General features: G+C 40.2%; 1 protein-coding gene across 3 annotated transcripts; it reads left to right on the top strand.

Annotated features, from left to right (window-relative positions):
- The first annotated feature begins 5,830 nt into the window (after positions 1-5,830).
- Positions 5,831-19,136, top strand: pan2 (poly(A) specific ribonuclease subunit PAN2). Of its 3 annotated transcripts, none has more exons than XM_071477151.1 (26): positions 5,831-5,851; positions 6,529-6,834; positions 6,951-7,120; positions 7,258-7,378; positions 7,519-7,596; positions 7,682-7,952; positions 8,266-8,611; positions 10,116-10,212; positions 10,641-10,760; positions 10,896-11,015; positions 11,135-11,263; positions 11,460-11,659; positions 11,822-11,970; positions 12,083-12,189; positions 12,304-12,402; positions 12,522-12,610; positions 13,013-13,157; positions 13,286-13,423; positions 13,531-13,590; positions 13,681-13,771; positions 13,865-14,022; positions 16,507-16,650; positions 17,599-17,778; positions 17,871-17,964; positions 18,487-18,690; positions 18,811-19,136. In XM_071477151.1, the coding sequence occupies exons 2-26, from the start codon at positions 6,547-6,549 to the stop codon at positions 18,843-18,845; spliced, it is 3,633 nt and encodes a 1,210-aa protein (XP_071333252.1). In that variant the 5' UTR covers positions 5,831-5,851; positions 6,529-6,546; the 3' UTR covers positions 18,846-19,136. The 3 variants fall into 3 exon arrangements, with proteins under 3 accessions (XP_071333252.1, XP_071333254.1, XP_071333251.1); XM_071477153.1 differs by lacking the exon at positions 5,831-5,851 and adding an exon at positions 5,892-6,029 and having other exon boundaries at positions 18,487-18,678; XM_071477150.1 differs by lacking the exon at positions 5,831-5,851 and adding an exon at positions 5,892-6,029.
- Positions 19,137-20,531: the final 1,395 nt, after the last annotated feature.

Raw genomic sequence — 20,531 nt, 5'->3', positions numbered from 1 at the left:
CTGAACAGGTTATTCTGGTGTAGAAGCTGAAATAAAGAGTAAACAGCGAAAATCAACAGACTTCATGATTGCCCTGCAGTAGCAGCACTGAACTGTGTTTAAACTAAGATCAGTTCTGACTGACTGTTAAATTTGACTGTTCAATGTTGAGTAAAGTCAAGCATGGAAATTCATTCATGGATTGAATGAAAGACGAGCTCTGATGCGGCGAATGAGTAATGCACGGGGACTAAAAACAAAAACTCACACACTGCTAGGAAGTTTGCCTTCCAGTAGCACGAGCACTGTGTAAAAACATTAAATAAGGAAGTGATGTAAAATTCACATCAGTGATGACCCATGGATTACATGTGCGGGACAACATGGGGAACTTAGGCTTGCTGAGTCCATCATTTCTTGAAACATCACTTTTTGTGTGAACATTATTATACTGTCACGTACAGTGCTGTGGAAAAGGTTTAGGAAATGCGGTACTTCAAACGAAGCGCAGTAAAACAGAAACAGCCTGAGACACATCAGTACATCTGCCTAGTGACCACCCTTCTCCTTTAAAACAGCTCCAGTTCTCCTCAGCACGCTTGCACACAGTTTTTCAAAAGACTAGGTTTTTCCCAGAGACTTCTTGGAGAAGTTGCCACAGTTCATCTGTGGATTTACTCTATCTCAGCATCTTCTCGTCTCTTCTCGTAATCCCAGGCTGACTCCAGAGATCAGGGCTCTGTGAGGGTGGCCAATCAGATTCCTCCCTGCCTGTATTGCAGGACTGATAAGAATCTGATGTAAAATATCATAAAACTTCACAAATGAGTTACTGTAACACGTTTACCTTCCTGCTTACATCATCAGTACTGCCGGCACATCACTTCTCATGTTGACAACATAATAAGCCTTTCTCATAGAGGTTGCCAAAGACCTTCACTCTGACAGTACCCGTAGGTTGATTACCACATTTACTTCACCGTGTCTTGTTACATGCTTGCTTTGATATTGCGCTTGTGCTTTCAATGCAGAGTTGTTACTCTTTTTTTTTTTAATTAAATTTAATTAATTTAATTAATTTTATTTACATTTTTAGATAGGGGCCAAATAAATAATTTCCTTGTTTACTGTGAGGGCCTTGACACACATGGTTGACACTTAACCAGTACGCCTCCAGTAAACCTCTGGAGTTTTTACTTTCAAAGACAGGATTCTTGTGGGTGGAATATGATGAGAGGTTAAATTAATATATTAAGTCGCTCAGAGAACAAACTTCCTTGTTGAGCAATCCGGTCCCTTTACACTGAGCTCACTGCTACTTCCTCTTCCCCTTTAAACGTGACACCTTCCTTTTTTTTTTTTTGGTTTGAATTACTACGACTACCCTGTTGCATCATCAGAGTGTGGAGAAGCTCGAGCGAGCACATCTGTGATAATAGACGCACTGACTGGGAGGACGTTTGCCGGAAGTTGTGGATCTCCACAGGGCAGGAGGAGTGTTTTAGGAAAGCACAGCTTCCTCCTCATCTCATTTGTCTGGGGGTTGTTTTGGAAATCCATTCAAACAAAAGAGGAGTTTGTCAGTGCAGGTAACTTTATAACTTTCCTTAATGTGGAATTATTTATCCTGATTGTTTTCTGTGGAAGGAACAATCACTCTATGTATGAATAAAAAAATACTATGACATCATTCACACAAAAACACATAGTGATGATATGATTGATGATTGTTTATTGTGGACATTGTATATTTTCTGCATGAACAATAAGAGATAAATACAAAAGCATAATTTGATTTAGATAAATATCAATAAATAAATACAATAAATATAGTTTGCATAAATAGATTAGATAATAATTCCATTGGAAATACATGGCAGAAACCAGAGAAACACTTCTAGCTTCATCATCAGTCACTGAATGCTCTACCAGATGCTTTGATCAATGTGATCAAATGCAGGATGCTCGTACAATTCACAGCTGCATGTCAGCGAACATTGAAACATTTGCTGCTTCTACGTGCATTTCTGAACGGAGCCCTCTGTGTGGTGAGCTGGATCTCCAACAGCAAAGACACGAGCGGTGAAGATGGAGAAGGAGAAGAGTCTCTCCATGGTGTAGTAGCAGAGCGGACCCTCCTCCCAGTGATCAACGTCATGTCCACTTTTATGTGGCTCCTGTAGAATAAGAAAGAAGAAACATTATATATGAGTAAAATCTTATCAGAGCCATCAGCCTTTACTGCACAGACCCATGAGGCTAAAGTGTGAAAAGTACATTTGTCTTTGCAATATCTTGTTGGTCTTTTAGCAATATTTAAACTGATCTTACCTTTTCGTGATGCTTCCCTCCCTTCGACTTCACGCATTTACTCATGTCTTTGTGCAGCTTATGCATCACTGGCTTCACTTCGCTGGCAAACGCTGAGCATTTCTTAAATCCAGCAACCATCTCCACTTCAGATTGGTAGCTCTCGAGGACACTGAGTATCTTCTCAATACAGGACTGAAGAAGGAAAGAGGAACTTAAAAACCACTTTCTTTTTTTTTTAAGTTGCAGCCTATACACTGACATTAATGTGGTATTTCTTGTATGTATTGTCAGTATTTGTTGCTTACCACAGACTTCTGTCTGAGTGTGCCAGGATCACACATGTCTTCAGCCTCCATCCAAACAAGTGAGGTGTTGACACTTATCTCATCTTTGGATCTATTTCTTGCCTACAGACCATTTGTGACAAAAAAAAAAAATGCTCAGTACACTAGTTCATATAAAATAATACATCTATAAAGCAATAAAGGCAGGTACATACAGCAAATTTTAATATAGCTAATTATGCCAGTGTATATCTATACAAAACATCATTTGAGTGATATTCCAGATGCTGTATGGTGGTTATTTCCAATGTTTTGGGTGTATTTTGCATTAATAATTCCAAACATATCTATTAGTATAGTATAGTAAAAAAAAAAAAAAAAAATTAATAAAAAAAAAAAAAAAGAAACTCTCACCTCTACTGACACAGCTTTGGCGATCTGATTGAGCTTCAGAGAGCTTTCCCGTACCTCCATACATGCATTTTGCAGCCCGGCCGGGGCGCAGGATGCAGCCGTGAGGAGCAAGAAGAGAGCAGCACAAGTTGCGAAAGAAAAATTCATTGTGGGTCGTGGTGAGTTGTGTCAGGAGGCTCCTGCTGCGTGCTCGTCCCTGTGAATGATGAGACCTCGGAGTCCGCCGGCTTATAAGAGTTGTTGGAAAGCGCCGCGCCGGGCTGTGACTCAGTGCAGGGTTTTCCTGGGCATCCCTCAGGTGAGTTCACGCCGAGTGCACAGCAGGAGGACTCGGAAACTGGTGACTGAGTAATATTATGTCACTCAATGACGTCATTGTACCAGGTGGTTGTTAGTAAACACAAAAAAGACAGGAAAAAAACAAACAAACAAACAAGATGCGTGTGTCGTTATCGCAATATGTGACACAATCAGCATATGTTGCACTGTTAGAAATGAGGTTGTTTATATTCCATCTGATCTCCTGTCACCAATGAGCTCCTGTAATCATCTGATATCTTTACTTTGAAGTGTGTGTTGAGTGTGATAGACAATACTAGTGAGAGTGATAATACACAAATTAACCCAGATGTGGTCTAATCGAGTTTCACATCTATGGCTGTGCAGAGGAAGTGAGATTAACCTTTACATTTCAGGGCGATAATCGACTGATTGGACAAACTTTCCATCTGCTTCCGCGACCTGCCCCTCTTCTCTACCAGAGAAAAACCTTTGCATTTCGTCCGAATTGTTTCTTCAGAGAAACAAACTCATAAGGGAAGGCATAAGATATTTTCACACTTCCTATATTTTTCCCATTTATGTTCTGTTATTCCTGATAGTAGAAATATAGACATGCCTGTAAATGATGGTTTATTACATTTATCGACCTGCTGGGAGATGACCTTCTCGCTATTTGTTTCTTTATCTATCCACTTGAAAGGTTATTAGCCCACTAGTTCAAATTAACACTGAACAAGTGTTCAGCTACTGACCTTAAACACAATAAAAATACTGGCTTTATGGGATGAATTCCACATCATAAATGGCTATAAACCGCCAGCAAATAAATAAATAAATAAATAAATAAAAAGATTACATCTGTTGTGGTTTTCATTCTATGTTTAGATTGTTGTACAATGTCAAAATGTGTGTTTGTTAATTAATAAAAAAAGAAATTTAGATATTTCATTTGATGCTCAAGGGCAAATTGTTACTTTTATGGGAAAATTACTTGTGGATGGACTAAAATAAAGATGTCTCACCTGCTGCTGACATTACAGCTCTATACTAAAGATGAATGCAGTTTTATTTAACTGTCATGACCAGGGTTGGTTTAATCTGGTAGGGGTGCCAGGGCAACATTAACTATATGTGGACCCCTCACTCTCACAGGGAAGCCTTCCACCTCAATAGCCAGACAAGTACACTGGATTATATCCAGTGCCACTTTTACATTCATTGCCAATGCTTTTAAATTCAGGTTTTCTGCAATATCTGAGAATGACAACTCAGGTATTGTTAAGGGCTGGGAGGGGTCATGATTAAGGGAAATAAAACATGATAAAACAAGGTTTAGGCACAGTATGGTTAGAGTTAGGCAACTAAAACACTTGGTTGAGGTGAGGAGAAGATTGTGAAATGATTAGACAATGAATCGATTTACCATTTTCTGACATTTTATAGCCTAAACAACTAATTTGTTAACCAAGAAACTCATCAGCAGACCAATCAATAATGAAAATAATCATTAGTTGCATCCCAACTCTACACAATTACTTTCTGCTTCACTACATAAAGGGAACCATTTTTCCAGAATTACATGTGAACTTTAATCCTGGGTGTAATTGTCCACTATAGTATATATAGTATATATAAATTTAGTGTGTATAATTCCTGGGATACTGAACTGCAGACTCCACATTACGGATTCTTCATATTCTGGAATACTATCCTGCACCGAGTTTATTTTGCGTCAGTTCGTTGGTATTTTGATCAAATCTAATAGAATATGCACCATGTAAGCACAGTTTCAGCTGAAATAATAAAGGTTTTAAAACAAGATTTTGACATTATGACCCCCCCATATAGCCTTTATCATTTCACTTTATATGGTGCTTTCACGGTGCATATTCCAAAATCAAATTTGTAGGGCTTATGATTATTTTTATTATCAATTAATGGGCTGATTATTTTAATGATTAATCCATTAATTCAGTTTTCAGGTTGATAAGACATAAAACAGAAAAATATGATGAACATTTTTGAGAACATATAATACGAAGAATGTTTGATATTTTTGCTTGAAAAAACGATTTCAATAAATAATTGAATATTAGAATAGTTGGTGACAAATTTTTGGTTCATAGACTAATCTATTTATTGACTAATGAGACTTAACAATTGTGTTATTTAATTATGAAGTAATCTTTAAAGCATATATGCCAAACATTCACTGGTACCAGCATCTCAAATGTGAGTATTTTGTAGTTTCCCCAGTTTCCTATGAAAATAAACTTTTTGGGGGTTAACTGTACAAAAAGCAATTTGAATATGTTATCTTGGGGGAATAGTGATGGTCATTTATCAGTAAGATTTTTAGACTGATATCACTGTTTGTCAGACTGATGCAATAATTCCAGGTTGCTCAAGTTAGGAGTGTTTTAAAGATTGAAGTCATTTGATAAAACACAACCTTACAGCAAATGAGCTCAATGCAAACTAAAACAATTAAGGTCTTAAAACTAGATGTTGACACCTCAAGACAGGGGCCACTTTATGGAGGATGGAGGACCTGTCGGAGCTGATACTGTATTTGAGTGGTACAAATATATGTATTTATGTATTTTATGTAGACAGAAATGATATTCAGTGAACCAACAACAACAGTGGAGCTGCTCTTGAACACACCCCTGTCTACTCCTCTTTTTCCCGTATGTGTTATTGTTGTGAATGAAGTGAGCATGGACTCCTGTGCGGCAAATCGTATTTCAAGAATAGGTCGGTGTAAACTTTACATTGATGTTAAGACTCTACGTTTTCTAAACAAAGTAACGCATAATCTTCACTAATACGGATATTTTGTGCGTGGAAATTGAGTTTGTGCCGCCCAGTTTAGCTACAACGGTCATTGAAACGATGCTAGCGTTAGCTACGTTAGCTAAAGTAAACAGCAACTAACTGGCTGACCACATACTTTAGTGAGACACTGCTGCTGTGAGTGAAGAAACATTGGCGTGTCTTTCAGAATATATTTCACTTAATACCATAAGTTTGTCTGTGGAGGCTTTTGCTAGCACTTAGCTCCAACGCTAGCTTCCGGGGCTAGCTACTGCTAGCCAAGCCAAAGCTAGCAGTAAAGCGAGGCTGAAGATACGAGCTGATTGATGAGTTTGGTTAATGAAAACAAATAATAAATTGAATCTGTCTATTGATCATGGTGGTACTACCCCCAGTTTGAGTGGCATTAGTATTCACAGAAGTTGCCATCCCTCTGCAGGTTGATTTAGCTGTACTCATGATGAACTTTGACGGTCTGGACGGTGGGATGGGTGAGTACCCCCCCAGCCTTCACGGCACTCTGGAGGCGGGTATGGAGCCCTCCATGGACCCCCACCTTAACCCCAACTTGCTGCAGGGTGTGGAGCTCGATCCAGAGGGGTTGGCTGTGACAGTCCCAGAGCCAGTGCACCTAATGGAGGGGATGTTTTCTGAGCTCCACAGTGTAGTTTCAGAAGTTGGCATCCCAGTCACTGCAACACATTTTGATCTCCAGGAGGAAATGCTCTGGATGGGAAACCACAGAGTGAGAGCCTTAATTATTATGGAGCATAGATGTATAGATTGTTTCTAAGGCATGCAAATACAGAAATACTTTTCATCTACATCATTCTACATTATTGCTTTTATTCTTCTCTTCAGGGTCATGCAACATCATTCTTTGGACCTACAATGGGCCGGTATTCCTCTTTCCAAGTGCACCCAACAGATGACATCCGACACATTCAGAGCTTGGAAACAGGCGTGCTGTTCCTCTCTAAGTGCAACCTCAAATGCTACACTCGTGGGGGCCTTGTTATGTTTGATTATCCGTAAGTGTCACCAAACATTAACTGGAACAAATGTCCTCGTGCTAAGACTGATTGTAGATATCCACACCTGTGAAATTATTTTAATTTTCTGTTGAACTACTTGATTTAAGTTGGTGATTATTAATATATGTGTGCAGGATGGAGGAAGGAGCTGATATGCATAGTCTCCTCATGACTGACAACAATATGTTACTCATGGGTGGTTTACAAAACTACGTGGTTGAAGTTGACTTGAATACTGTTCAAGAAACACAAAAGGTGAGCCATTGGGATTAAATTTATAAACATCCACAACAACCTATGCATGCAGCAGAGGTCCACATGTGCCGCATAATACAAGAATAACTTGCCCAAAAGAAAGTGATTGACTGACTACTCTCTTGTCGTGTACTCGAAAGTTCACTGTCGAGGTCCCAGGAGTGGCAATAATGCGTCAAACCAGTCGTTTCTTCTTCTGTGGGCACACCTCTGGGAAGGTATGGATAACTTGATAAGATCAATTTGTGAAAGATGTTTTTTCGAGTTTACACAACTCTCACACTCTCCCTCTGTTAAAACCAGGTAACCCTTCGGGACCTGCGTACTTTCAAGATGGAGCATGAGTTTGATGCGTTCTCTGGCAGCCTCTCAGACTTTGACGTTCATGGAAATCTTCTGGCTGCGTGCGGGTTCTCCAGCCGGGGGCTGAATGGGATGGCATGTGACCGCTTTCTCATGGTGTACGACCTCCGCATGATGCGAGCCGTAACCCCACTTCAAGTGCATGTGGATCCACTCTTCTTGCGCTTCATTCCTACCTACACGTCACGCCTTGCAATCATCTCACAGACAGGTATCAGTCGGGGAATGTGTGGTCTTACTCATACCAATATCGGTTTGATGACTTGTAATAATTTCTCTTGGAGAGCTTGGTCAAAATGTGACTCATTCTTTTTTATGTTAATGCCCAGATTCATATTTCAGCGTCACACTGAGATACCTAAGTGATTACAGAGGAAATGTTTTGTAAATACCTGTGCCTGTTCCTTGAAAATAATTGTCCAGGTTACATGTACTAGTGTTGAGGAACCATTTTCACCACAGATAAAATGTTAGCTGAATATGTCACTCAGATTTGATTGTCCACTTCCTGTTTCTTTCTCCAGGTCAATGCCAGTTCTGTGAACCCACTGGTCTCGCCAATATGGCGGACATTTTTCATGTCAACACTGTGGGCCAGTTGCTCATGAGTTTTGACGTCTCATCCAGCAAACAAGCTTTGGCCTTCGGGGACTCTGGGGGGTGTGTGCATCTCTGGTCTGACGCTCCGGAGGTTTCATTCAATGACTACTCTCGGGAGACAGAGTTTGCTCTGCCCTGCATTGTGGACACGCTGCCTCAGCTCGACTGGAACCACGACCTGCTGCCCCTCTCGCTTGTTCCAATGCCGCTGACCAGCACTGAGCCCCTGCTGTCAGACTGGCCCACAGCCCTGGCTACACCCAGCCCCAGGTAACACAGCCTTGTGTATTTCCTGTAGCTGATTCCCTTATGATTGGGATTGACAATACTAAATGAAAGTAAGAACATTGATTTATGAATTAACAGTGTGTTACACATGATAACAGTAAAAACCAGAACAGGAACCTAGGATTATGGTGTTTCCCGAATCCAATATGTTTACAAAAGTACTTCAAGGAGCATATTTTACATTCACTGATTTGTCAGACGATTTTATCCAAAGCGACTTACAAGTGAGGGACAGCACTAAAGCTTCAGTAGGAGACCTGGTGTAAATACTACGTACCACATATATTCAATAAGTGCAAGGTGAGTAAGGAGCAAGGTTACATTTGCACTTACAGACATCCTGAGGACCTGTGGTTACAGTAATCACATAAAAATGTACATTAAATGTGCATTAAATGAACTGTCTGGTGATATTCTACATTTTTCTTATTGTGAAACAAATCTTGTGAAAAAAAATCAAACTTAGCAATGAATTGATCGTAGTAAGAAGTTTTGTCTGTGTAGCCAAAGTCTGATAATACCCTGTTATATTAACCTTAATTAACATAAGTGTTATGAGTGTTTTTCTGGGAGACATGCTCCCCTTCATTACCCTGAACATGAACACTGTAGTTTATCTTCAGTCAGTTAGCAGTGCACGTAATATGCACCTGCACAGTTCCCATCATATGCTCTATTTACTTCTGCTTGAATAATGTTGAAATACTGAAAACCACAGAGCTAAGCTGTTTTAGGCAATACTAGCCTTTGTTAAAAATGAAACTATACATTTTACATTTTCAGTGGGAACTAGTGAGCTTGGGGCAGAGTGCTGCAGCCATGATAAGGAAGTTGGAAAGTATTGAAAGACAGACAAACACATTGTTGGTTTTGGTCCTGTGTTGGGATTTGTTGACAGTAGCAGAAATATAGAACTGGTGGTGCAACTTGACAATGTGAAACCAAAATATCAAACTGCAACAGGATGAAAAATGTTGATGTATGATGTCACTCCTCAGACCATAAAAATATTCAGTCACTGCGTGGAAGTTGTTAATTTCTCTTTTCTGTCTGCACGGTTCACTAATTCTCCTGAAATGATGTCAGTGGTTTTCTGTGTGTCACATTAGGAGTGATTTAGGGAACAATTTTGAAGACAATTTGAGCGGTCAGACTGAGACACTTCTCCAGTAATCTAATCACATTTCACCATCAACAAGGAATGGTTATAAAATCTGACTTGAATTTTTTTAGATTTAATAAAAGTACTTTAATATCAGTTTAAGTATGCCCATTTGAATGTGGTCTGCCATTCCTTGAATAATGGAAGGTGTTTCTAATATTTAGACAGTATAAAGTTGCAGGGCTGACAGTATTAGTTTAAGCTAAGTGTACTTAACAATAAATTATGTGTATATCACTCAAAACATTTGGCTGTTCCCGTTTTTTTTTCTGAACTGCTACTATTTCATAAAGATTTTCATCTAAACATGGTTCTCTCCAACAGACGAGCTCCTCCCGTGGACCCAGAGATCCTGCGCACAATGAAAACCGTCGGGTTCATTGGTTATGCAGCCAATCCTCGTACCCGCCCTCGCAACCAGGTAAGTAAAAACATACAGTACTGTGAAAAAGTTTTAGGCCCTAAAAGTGAAGAGAGGATGCTTTCAAAAATAATACCCTGAATAGTTTTTATTTATGAGTTAACATAGTGCAAAATGCAGTAAAAAAAAAAAAAAAACTAAATAAAATCAATAATCGGTGTGACCAACCTTTGCCTTTAGAACGGCTGGAATTCTTCAGTTACTTTACAGTAGTTTTTCACATAATTCCTCATTTGGGGCATTTATGAAACACTAAATAATTAAATGCTGTGCATGGGCAGATTTCTACAGGGTGTATTTTTATTATTTAACAGCTTTAGCACTGTGTCATTTCCACTATAATTGAATGTAGAAAATGTCCATAATTTTGTTGTGTTTAGTGTCACGTTCATACATAGATTTCAATTATTTTTCTCTGTTGGTTTCAGGTTCCTTACAAGATCAAAGACGTGGAGCTCGATTATGATAATTACAACCAGGTCCCTGAATCACCAATTGGACGTGATGAAGAGCCACACCTCTACATGGTTCCCAAAAAGTACAGAAAGGTACGATTTACCTTATTTTATTGCACCATTGGTTGATGATTTTTGTATTATAATAATTTGTTTGCTTGCTGTGTAACACAAACAAGTTTTGATTGCTGAAGTCTGTGTGATGAAGATGTCTTTGTGTTGTATCAGGTCACAATTAAATACTCTAAACTCGGACTAGAGGACTTTGACTTCAAACATTACAACAGAACCTTGTTCGCTGGCCTGGAGCCTCACATCCCCAATGCTTACTGTAACTGCATGATCCAGGTACGCAACTGGGAAGGTCAAGTGTGTTCTTTGTTTTTTGTTCAGCAAAACTTATTTTTGAAATGTTATTTAAAATGATGCAGAGTTGTTTGTCTTTTGTTATTGTGTTGTCATGGTAGGTATTATATTTCCTGGAGCCAATCCGTTGTCTAGTGCAGAATCATTTGTGCCAGAAGGAGTTTTGTTTGGCCTGTGAGCTCGGCTTCCTCTTCCACATGTTGGATTTGTCACGGGGAGATCCATGTCAGGTAGCTATTTGTTATTGTTTCTCTAAATAACAGTAGGTGGATCCCAGGGGCAAAGCAGAGGTGTTAAAAGCGCCTGCCAAATGAGTAACTGTAAATGTAAATGCAAATGTAAATTTTTATCCACATTGTGTTGTAGTTTCATGTAGTCAACCACATAGATTTTCCAACGCCAACTCTCCTGTTTCTTCTCCTTAAGGCCAGTAACTTCCTCCGAGCGTTTCGCACCATCCCTGAGGCATCTGCACTGGGCCTGATCCTTGCAGACTCTGACGAGCAAACAGGGAAGGCCAGACTTGGTCGCTTAATCCAGAGCTGGAACCGCTTCATCCTCACCCAGCTTCACCAGGAGACCCAGGAGCAGGAGGGTCCACAAGCCTACAGAGGAGCCAGCAGCAGGTCAGAGCAACACACAGAAATAGATGTCAATGCCCCAGTTAGTGTAGAACCAAATCATTCCCTGAACAAAGCCCATTACAGTCTGGAGGTGTTTGGCATGAAGCTTCTGCAGAAATAAATTTGAGAGAAATGTGATCATTTATTTATTAGCGTTTCTTGCAGTTCTCTGGGCTCCTCTGGTGAGTCTGCCATTGGAAAATTGTTTGGATGTGAAGTTGAGAACAGCAGCCTGTGTCGCTGTGGCAAGGAGACAGTCCGCTCCTCCCTCACGCTGCTCTTCACCATGCATTACCCTGAACAGAACTCTCAAGGTGAGTGTGCATGGGCAGCCTTGTGCAGGCTGAGCTCAGCATCAAAAAGATCACAAAATAGTTCCTCTATTTGTGGGCACTAAACCGCATTCATTTCATTTTGACTTGTCAGAAAAGACAATAAAGGAGTTTGACTTTGCTGAGATCCTGAAGAAGAGCATCTGTCTGGAGCAGAGCACTCAGGCGTGGTGTGAAAATTGTGAGAAGTATCAGCCCACAGTGAGTTACAGCCATCGTTCAGACATATCAGCAGTTCATATTCACAGATAATGCACTGGCAGTCTGATTTAAATCCACTTTGCAGTGTGATAATGTTTTTACGTATGACTGTAGGTGCAAACACGCAACATCCGCTGTCTACCAGATGTTCTGGTCATAAACTGTGAGGTGAACAGTGCGAAAGAGGCTGAATTCTGGAAGGTTCAGGCCGAGGTAAACGGCTCTCATTCTGGTTTTATTTCCATCCTGACAAGTTTCAAACACATTTTGAAAACTGCATGTTTCTAGTCACATGAAGTGTATAACTATTTTTGTTGTCGTTGTCTTCACAGTATGCCTTCAATAAGGCCATGCAAAAAGAAGCAATGGAACCTGCAAAACCTAAAGAACCCCCACCAATACCCACCGAGTGGTGCTTGGAGTAAGACCCTATTTAATGTCAAAGAAATAAGGTTACATGTGAACACCTATTTTCAATATCGCCTCATGTTTTCAATTAATTGATGAATTGTTTAGTCTCTGATAAATCAGAAAATAGTAAATACCCATCATAACTTCCCAGATGCCTTCACATTGCTTCTCTTGTCCAAACAAATGTCCCAAGCCCAAAGAAGTTCAATTTACAGTGATATGAATGACAGAAAAACAGAAAATATTTACATTTCAGATACTTATAGTATTTTTATATGAAATTGATTCAAACAATTGGTTTTAGTTAAGTGCCAATTAATTTTCTATCTATCGACTGTGTCAGCTCTACAAATAACATCATTTGTATCAGTGGAATGTATCTGAACACCACTTGCTGTGCACCCTTGTGCAGTGGGGAGGAGTTATGCAGCATGGAGGGCTTCACCTTCGACACTCGGGCAGAGGATCTGCGACACGTCTGGATCCCTCTCACTCTCAAGATGTCCATCAGCAAAAGTCAGGGGCTGGAGATCAGCAGCTGGCCTGAAGGAGAGGAGGTGAGGGGAGAAAAGATTTCCAACTGATTCAACTTATTTTGGCTTCCTGACCATGTAATAATTGGTTTTTCACCATGGTGTTAAGATTTACACGTAATTACTGACTCATCATGTTGTGTCCACAACAGTTAAGTGCTGCTGAAGAGACGGAGGGCGCTTCTCTCTATGACTTGGTTGTCACAGTGCCCCACGTCCTGGACGCTCGCACAGGTGGAAACCTGGTTGCACACATCAAAGTGGGAGAAACCTACCATCAAAGGAAGGAGGTGAGTGAAGCTTAGATTAGAAAACAGTCTGAGAAAGAGATGCCACTGGGCTGCAACAATTCTGTGTTTTAAGACTGATCTTAGAGTGATACATGTGTTTGTTTCAGGGAGTCACACACCAGCAGTGGTACCTTTTCAATGATTTCTTAATTGAGCCAATTGACAAGGTAATTATTTGACCACTTTTTAAAATAATGATAAGAAAATTTTATGTTTGCAGCCATGTGAAAATATTGTCTTGTTTCTTTTTTTTAAAGACTGAAGCTGCACAGTTTGACGTGAGCTGGAAAGTGCCAGCCATCCTATATTATGCCAAGAGGAACTACCATACTAAATACGACCTGCGCAGTAAGTTTTCGGACATTTAATCTGGAGTGTTTTACTTGCACGTTTGCATTTTGTGCGTTCATTTAGCTGCTCTTGCTTTTCTGTCTGGCTCAGTTAAAAATCCCATAGATGCTAGCGTGCTGCTCACAGAAGCCTCGTTGGCTCGGAAACAGAGGAAGAGTCACGCCACGTTCATCCCCCTCATGGTCAGTGAGATGCCGCAGGCTGGTGACTTGGTGGGGCTGGATGCAGAGTTTGTCACACTCAATCAGGTGAGTCCGGATTATGACACCACTGTCTGTTTACATCACTCTGTCACAGTGTGTTTACAATACACTAAAGAAACCAAGGTAGTGAGAGAAATCAGCTTGTGCAGTTTACATACTTTGCAGTGACCTGGTGGTAAATCCACGTATCCACACTCAGCCTTCAGTAATCAGATTTCTCCCAATCCACCATTAGATTTTGGAAGCATGGCTTGCTTGCTTAAACTGTATAAGAAGATACTGCTACTCCTGGTATTCAGTAGAAACCAGTGTGTTTGGACGTCTCGAGGCAATGTTGTGTTAGATTCAGTTGTAGTTGGATGTTTAATACAAGGACTCGTCACTTCATATAACGATCTCTCCTTTGATCCACCCACTCCACTGTGACTTTCCCCCTCTTAAAGTTCCTCGGAAAGCAAATTGCATTGATGTTGAATAAGTAAGCAGAAGGGCGCTGCTGACGTCAGTTTGCAGGTCGAAATGCTCAGCGGTAGCATGGTAAACAGCATGCTAACGTACCTGCAAATGTCACTTTGGTTCAAATTCAACAGCAGTTTACTTTGTTTCTCGTGGACACCAGCACTCTGACAGCGTGTCCACTGCTGTCAATCAAACACAGACACCAACATGCCGCTCCAACCAGCTGAGACAAAAAGCAGCATGTCTGAGATTTCCCCAAAGACCCTGTTTCTGACGATGAAACGGGATGGCTAAATGTGATTTCAGTTTGACTTTAAAGGGGAACTCAAAAAGTTGTACAAAGGGGGTGACCCGATAGCCGAATGATTAGGGCACATACCACATGAGCGCAAATGCTCTTGGCAGGTGAGTCGCCCGTTTGACTCCCGACTGGCCCGACTCTTTCCTGCATGTCATTCCCCTCTCCCTGCCCCTTTCCTGTCAATCTCCACTCGCCTATCAAATAAAGGCATAAAAGCCCCCCCAAAAAAAAAGGCTGTACAAAATCGTTTGTGGGTCCAGGGTGAGCTGCACAAAATCAGATAAGCTGCCTCAAGTGATGTCACTTGAGTCACTGTTAGTTGAGTGTGAAGACTACAAGGTTGAAAATGAAAAGGAATCTGGTGGTGTGGAGTCAGACCTGCGTAGCTCCTCGTCTTTGCTTGAGGCCACATCAGCAGCTTCTGGCATAAAACACCCAAGTCTCCCAGCAAAGTGTTGGCGATCGAGTTACATTGTGTGTAATGTAGACGCCAGGTTTTAACAAGAAAGATTAAATGGAATAAACAAACAATATCTCTGGTTCTGCTGCAGTGATTTTGATCTTCTAATAATACAATAGTAGTACAATAAATATAATGGTACATCAGTGGAGTACTTTGTGAAGTCTTTGCTCTGCGTGTTTGTAAAAAGCTGATTTGAAACCCAGTTAATCATATACATGATCTCTGATCCCTGACCCTTATTCTGGAAACCAGGCTTGCTGTTTGTATGAGGCTGTAACCTGGTTACAAGTGTAAATGACGTGTCCAGAGACAGTCACTCACTTAGTTAAATGTCAGGGAATACTTCAAACAATCCACCATAATTAGTATGACATGTCAACCAATCAAATCTGGAGGTTGAAGAATTTACAGCTGTTCCAGTGGCCACCTTTGAAGTTTAGTAGAGATAGAGAGAGGTGACAAGAGCTGAGTCACACACACAGACAATTTTGTTTGACAATCCCACAAGTTCATGCTTTGAAACACACTGAGGCCTCTGAGGAGATTCATGTGTCCCCCTTTGGATCAGATAAGTTACCAGTTGTGATACTTTTGAAATCTGTCAAAAGCTCATTCATCTTCAGCTTCATTACACAATACTGTGAGAAAGATGTTAAATTTGAAAGTCAGTGTGCAAAAAAAATATTTCTGTAGTAATATCTTTTGAAACATTTTTGTCAGTCAATCAAGGTCTGCAGCTTATAAATGACTAAGTTGTCTTTCATTCAGTTTTGTGTTAAAAAGCCCCTCATGACCTTTGACTGTGTGGTGTTGAGCAGGTCAGGAGGTGAAGTCATTTCTCTTTACCAGAACGAGGACTGCAACTAATAATTACTTTTCAGTTGATGCATTAATTATTTAGTTTATTCAGGGACTTCTTCAGACATCTCATTTAGTTAGAGCGACAGCCCAAAATCCAAAAATATTTATTTTACAAAAATGTAAGAAAAGCAGCAAATTCTCACATTTGACATGTTTGTCTTTTTTTTTTTTTTGCTTGTTGCCAAAAGTTGCAGATTATTGTTCTGTTGATCGACTAATTGATTTCTCTTAGACTGTCAAAGAAAGACATGGGTGTATTGATATTGATTCTGATTTCAAAAATTTCATAAGCGTGAATGTAGAACATGTTTCCACTTGTAGATTAGGTTTAATTGTTGGGCTGTGCTCAGTGTAAAATAGCGGTTTTTATTGTCAAATCTTCCTCATGTGATAACTTAAACACTGTAAACACACCTGACTCGTGAGTGTGTGTGTGTGTCTGCAGGAAGAGGCAGAGCTGCGCAGTGACGGCACCAAGTCGACCATCAAGCCCAGTCAGATGTCTGTAGCCAGGATCACCTGTGTGAGGGGTCAGGGGCCCAACGAGGGGGTGCCCTTCATCGATGACTACATCTCTACTCAGGAGCAGGTGAGAGGATGAAAACAATCATGATGTTCACAGGAATTTCTTTGCTCGTGTAGAAACAGGATACATTTGACCAAATCATTTTGTTGTGGTGACACCTTTTCCCATCACTTCCTCTATCATGTTGCCTTCATTGTCATTAGATAGTGAGTCCTTTTGTTAGAGTTGATAATACACTCACAGGCGGGACAATACACTTGATGAGTCCAAACAGAAGAAAGCAGGAGAAGCGGCCAGAAGTTCCTTCCATTACAAAATATTTGAAAGACCTGGAGTCAGTTCAGGAAAGTTCTGCAACGAGTAGCACGTTCACACCTGGCTTTAAAATGTGTCTTCACAGGCGTCTCGGGTGACCACCTGTAATCAGATGTGACGTCCTTGCATTATATGCATAAATACATAAGCATTGTTGTGTTGAAATAATCCAACGAGGGAGGGAGAGGGAGAGAGAGAGAGAGAGAGAGAGAGAGAGAGAGAGAGAGAGAGAGAGAGAGAGAGAGAGAGAGAGAGAGAGAGAGAGAGAGAGAGAGAGAGAGAGAGAGAGAGAGAGAGAGAGAGAGAGAGAGAGAGAGAGAGAGAGAGAGAGAGAGAGGAGGGGGGTTCAATGTGTCCTCAATGCGTCTTTGGTGTTTTACACCTGCACTTAGAGCTGTCCACTTGTGATCGGATCACCTGAGATGGTTGTTATTACCAGGTCTGAGCAGAGAGGTTGAACTGTGTTTTTTGTTTGCAGTTTGATCATCACACGATGCACGGACAGTAACAATCACAGGAACATTTCTTCATCTTCTTCTGTTGTGCTCAGATCAAGATGATTGATTATTTGTCCCAGCAAAGTCTTTTCATTAGTTATGTTTAAAGCTGCAAAGTCCAATATTAACCCTGAGGAGGCGCGGTGCTTTTTCACACCTGTTCTGGCACCTAACCTTCACTGACCGTGTGTTCTTCCAGGTGGTCGACTATCTGACACAGTATTCCGGCATCAAACCAGGAGACCTGGATGCAAAGATTTCCTCAAAGCATCTGACCACTCTGAAGTCCACCTACCTAAAGCTGCGCTTCCTCATCGACACAGGAGTCCGCTTTGTCGGTCACGGCCTACAGAAGGACTTTCGGGTCATTAATTTATTGGTATGTTATTTAACAACTGCTGTAAGTCAGATTTGTTTGGTTTGCAGTCGAGCAGTCATGACTCAGGTTTCTGTCTCTCTGCTGTTTTTAAGGTTCTCAAAGACCAAGTCGTCGACACTGTCTACCTGTTCCATTTGCCCCGCAAGAGGATGATTTCTCTGAGGTTTCTCGCCTGGTACTTTTTAGGTCAGTTCGAATGAAAAAAGCAGAACATGTGCAGAGCTAAAACAAATAAGCCAGTGCAGCTGCAGGTACAGTTTTATGCAAACGTTTGTGCAAATTCCTTATTTTGTTTATTTTTGTGAAAAGTGAAAATAAGTAAATACAACCTCTGTAGCAAACAGACATTAAAATGAGTCTTTCCTCAAATGTTAATGTAAATGTTTATTTCATTAACAAAAAAAGGCGCCTAATTACTAATTAATCATCTGACATTTTCTAGTCGGAGTTCTGAGGAGAGGCAGTTTATTTAAACATCAGTTGGTCAATGAGTCATTGTTTTGACTCATATTGTTCATCTCTAGCTTGAATAATTAGTACTGTGGTCTGTGTACATCCTCAACTGTCCCCATGACTAATTTAAATATGTGTTTGTGTTTTTGCATGGGAGTGTGGAGGCATTTATTCCTATTATACACCCTGATGTATAGAGTCATGATGACTAATCATTCCTGATTGTCCTCTTCACTGGGATGCTCCTGTTCACAGACCTCAACATCCAAGGGGAAACCCACGACAGCATAGAGGATGCACGCACCGCTCTGCAGCTGTACAGGAAGTACCTGGAGCTGAGTCGTGGAGGTGGGAACGACGAAGTGAGGAAGATCCTGAAGGGGCTCTATGAAAAAGGTCGCCAGCTGGACTGGAAAGTCCCCGACGCGGACACAGGAGATGGTCAAGGTAGCCCAAAAAGTACGACCTAACGCTGACTTAGACATAGGCTGGTGTTAATGAAGTGATGAGTTTAGGTGGGGGGTGTTGTGAGAAACGGTAGGTATCGGTGGATTGAAAGCACTGTCCTTCGCTCAACAGGTGCTGCTGTGTTTCCCTCTGTGATGGGGCTGTGAGCTGCACTGTGCCATGTTCCACGTGGGAAGCTTTCGACTGATCTCCACTAGTTCAGTCAGTGTGATGTTTTGTACTTATTTGCATTTATTTTTGCATTGTGTACAGTGTTAACGGAGGTCTTTGTTGCCTGCACAGTCCACTGCAGCTCAGTGACTTCACACTTTTAATCAACTCAAAATTTGTACTTTTCATTTAGGTTTTCTCAAAAACAAGATTAATTTGTATTTTATGATTATATTTTTTAAAGATGTGTGTTTTTTGGTGCTTGTAAATAAATAAATGTGTCATGAGCTTTGTAAGATACCTCGTGAATTTCAGGAAGTGGGAAATATATTTTACAGGAATAGATGAGAAAGATAATCAAAACAGACCACACTCAGTGGTCTTTCACAGAATTCGATTCAAATTTACCAAAAACTTTAGTTTTGTCTGCTTCCCAGCCCTCTGTGAAGTTGTTAGCGTTATGCGTACTTGGTTTCAGATTTACCTGTTAATTTTCCTGATAAGTCTGATAACATCTGCTGGCAGATTTTGGGTCGTTCCCACGTGGTGTAATACCTCAGGCTGCAGGGAAAACACAGGCACATTTCTTACATTTCTCAGAATGTTAAGATATTTATTTATTTATTTATGTGTTGTCACCGCTGCTGGTGCTGAATTCAAGTACAATGCAATTCTCTTCTTTCTTTTTTTAAAAACGTATATGGATAAGATACATTCAAGCTAACAAACTCACCCACCAATTTCACTAAAGAAAAAATGGTTGAATTAATAAAAAGTACACACAAAGCAAAAATGAATGGATAAACGAAATTAGGATCTGTTTTCAAGTTTTACAAGACCCCGCACCACTGGAAAAAAAATCCAAATCTGTTCAGAAGAATTAAATTAGATATTAGAAAATATTAGAAGAGTCTCTGAGGAGTGCCATGAATGATGACAAATGAAAATCCATATTTAATTCTTAAGTGCTCTTCCAGATCACAAATCAATTTGTTTGCTAAGAAACAGGCCACAGTAATGTTCCTCTATTATTTGAATTTAAAGATCTGCCTCCTATTTCTCTTTAGAGAGTAGTATTCATCTCAGAAGTTACTGAAATATTACCGTTCTTGTAAGAATATTTTTGACGTTGTTTCCCGTCCACTGATGGATATTCATAACATTTAAAAAGGATAGTGATTGTATATCCAGCCTCAAATTCCCCCCGATTCCATTTGACTTGATGTGCTTTGCGTTTGAAGCCGTTCTCATGAAGAAACTTCCTCTTCAGCACTTTTGCATCTTTGATGAATTTTTGCATCAGAAATGTCACAGAGATGAACATCGAGTCAACTTTTTACCTTTTCTCTCCTTTTTTCCTTTTTTAAGACGAAGGATCATTTAGTGTTAATGAACATTTTTCTGTTGTGGAAAATAAATTTACTTGAGTACTGTACTGAAGTACAGTTTTCAGGTGCTTGTGCTTTACTTGAGTGTTTCCATGTTCTGCTACTTTAAATTTCACCGCAATTCAGAAAGAATCATTTCATGAGTTACTTTTCAGATGAATAGTTAACATAAATGTTACTTGCTTGTAAAATAAAAGAACTTGCTTGAGAAGCAAGTGAGTCCTAATCTATTTGACTTGGAAACTTGTACAAAAAAAAAAAAGTCCTGTAAACTCCTCCTGAAAACGTTTCACA

This window comes from Trachinotus anak, unplaced genomic scaffold (genome assembly GCF_046630095.1).
Source record: "Trachinotus anak isolate AG129_WGS33_773 ecotype Australia unplaced genomic scaffold, CSIRO_AGI_Tana_v1 ptg000004l, whole genome shotgun sequence".
Lineage (NCBI taxonomy): Eukaryota > Metazoa > Chordata > Actinopteri > Carangiformes > Carangidae > Trachinotus > Trachinotus anak.
The sequence above is the reverse complement of the archived record's forward strand: the minus strand, read 5'-3'. Positions and strand labels throughout refer to the sequence as shown.

Excerpts from the sequence above, each read along its gene's own strand:
- pan2 (XM_071477151.1), top strand. The coding sequence starts at position 6,547 with ATGATGAACTTTGACGGTCTGGACGGTGGGATGGGTGAGTACCCCCCC. Across the intron at positions 10,761-10,895 it reads TTCCCAAAAAGTACAGAAAG|GTCACAATTAAATACTCTAA; the intron begins GTACGATTTACC and ends GTGTTGTATCAG. Across the intron at positions 16,651-17,598 it reads ACATCTCTACTCAGGAGCAG|GTGGTCGACTATCTGACACA; the intron begins GTGAGAGGATGA and ends GTGTTCTTCCAG.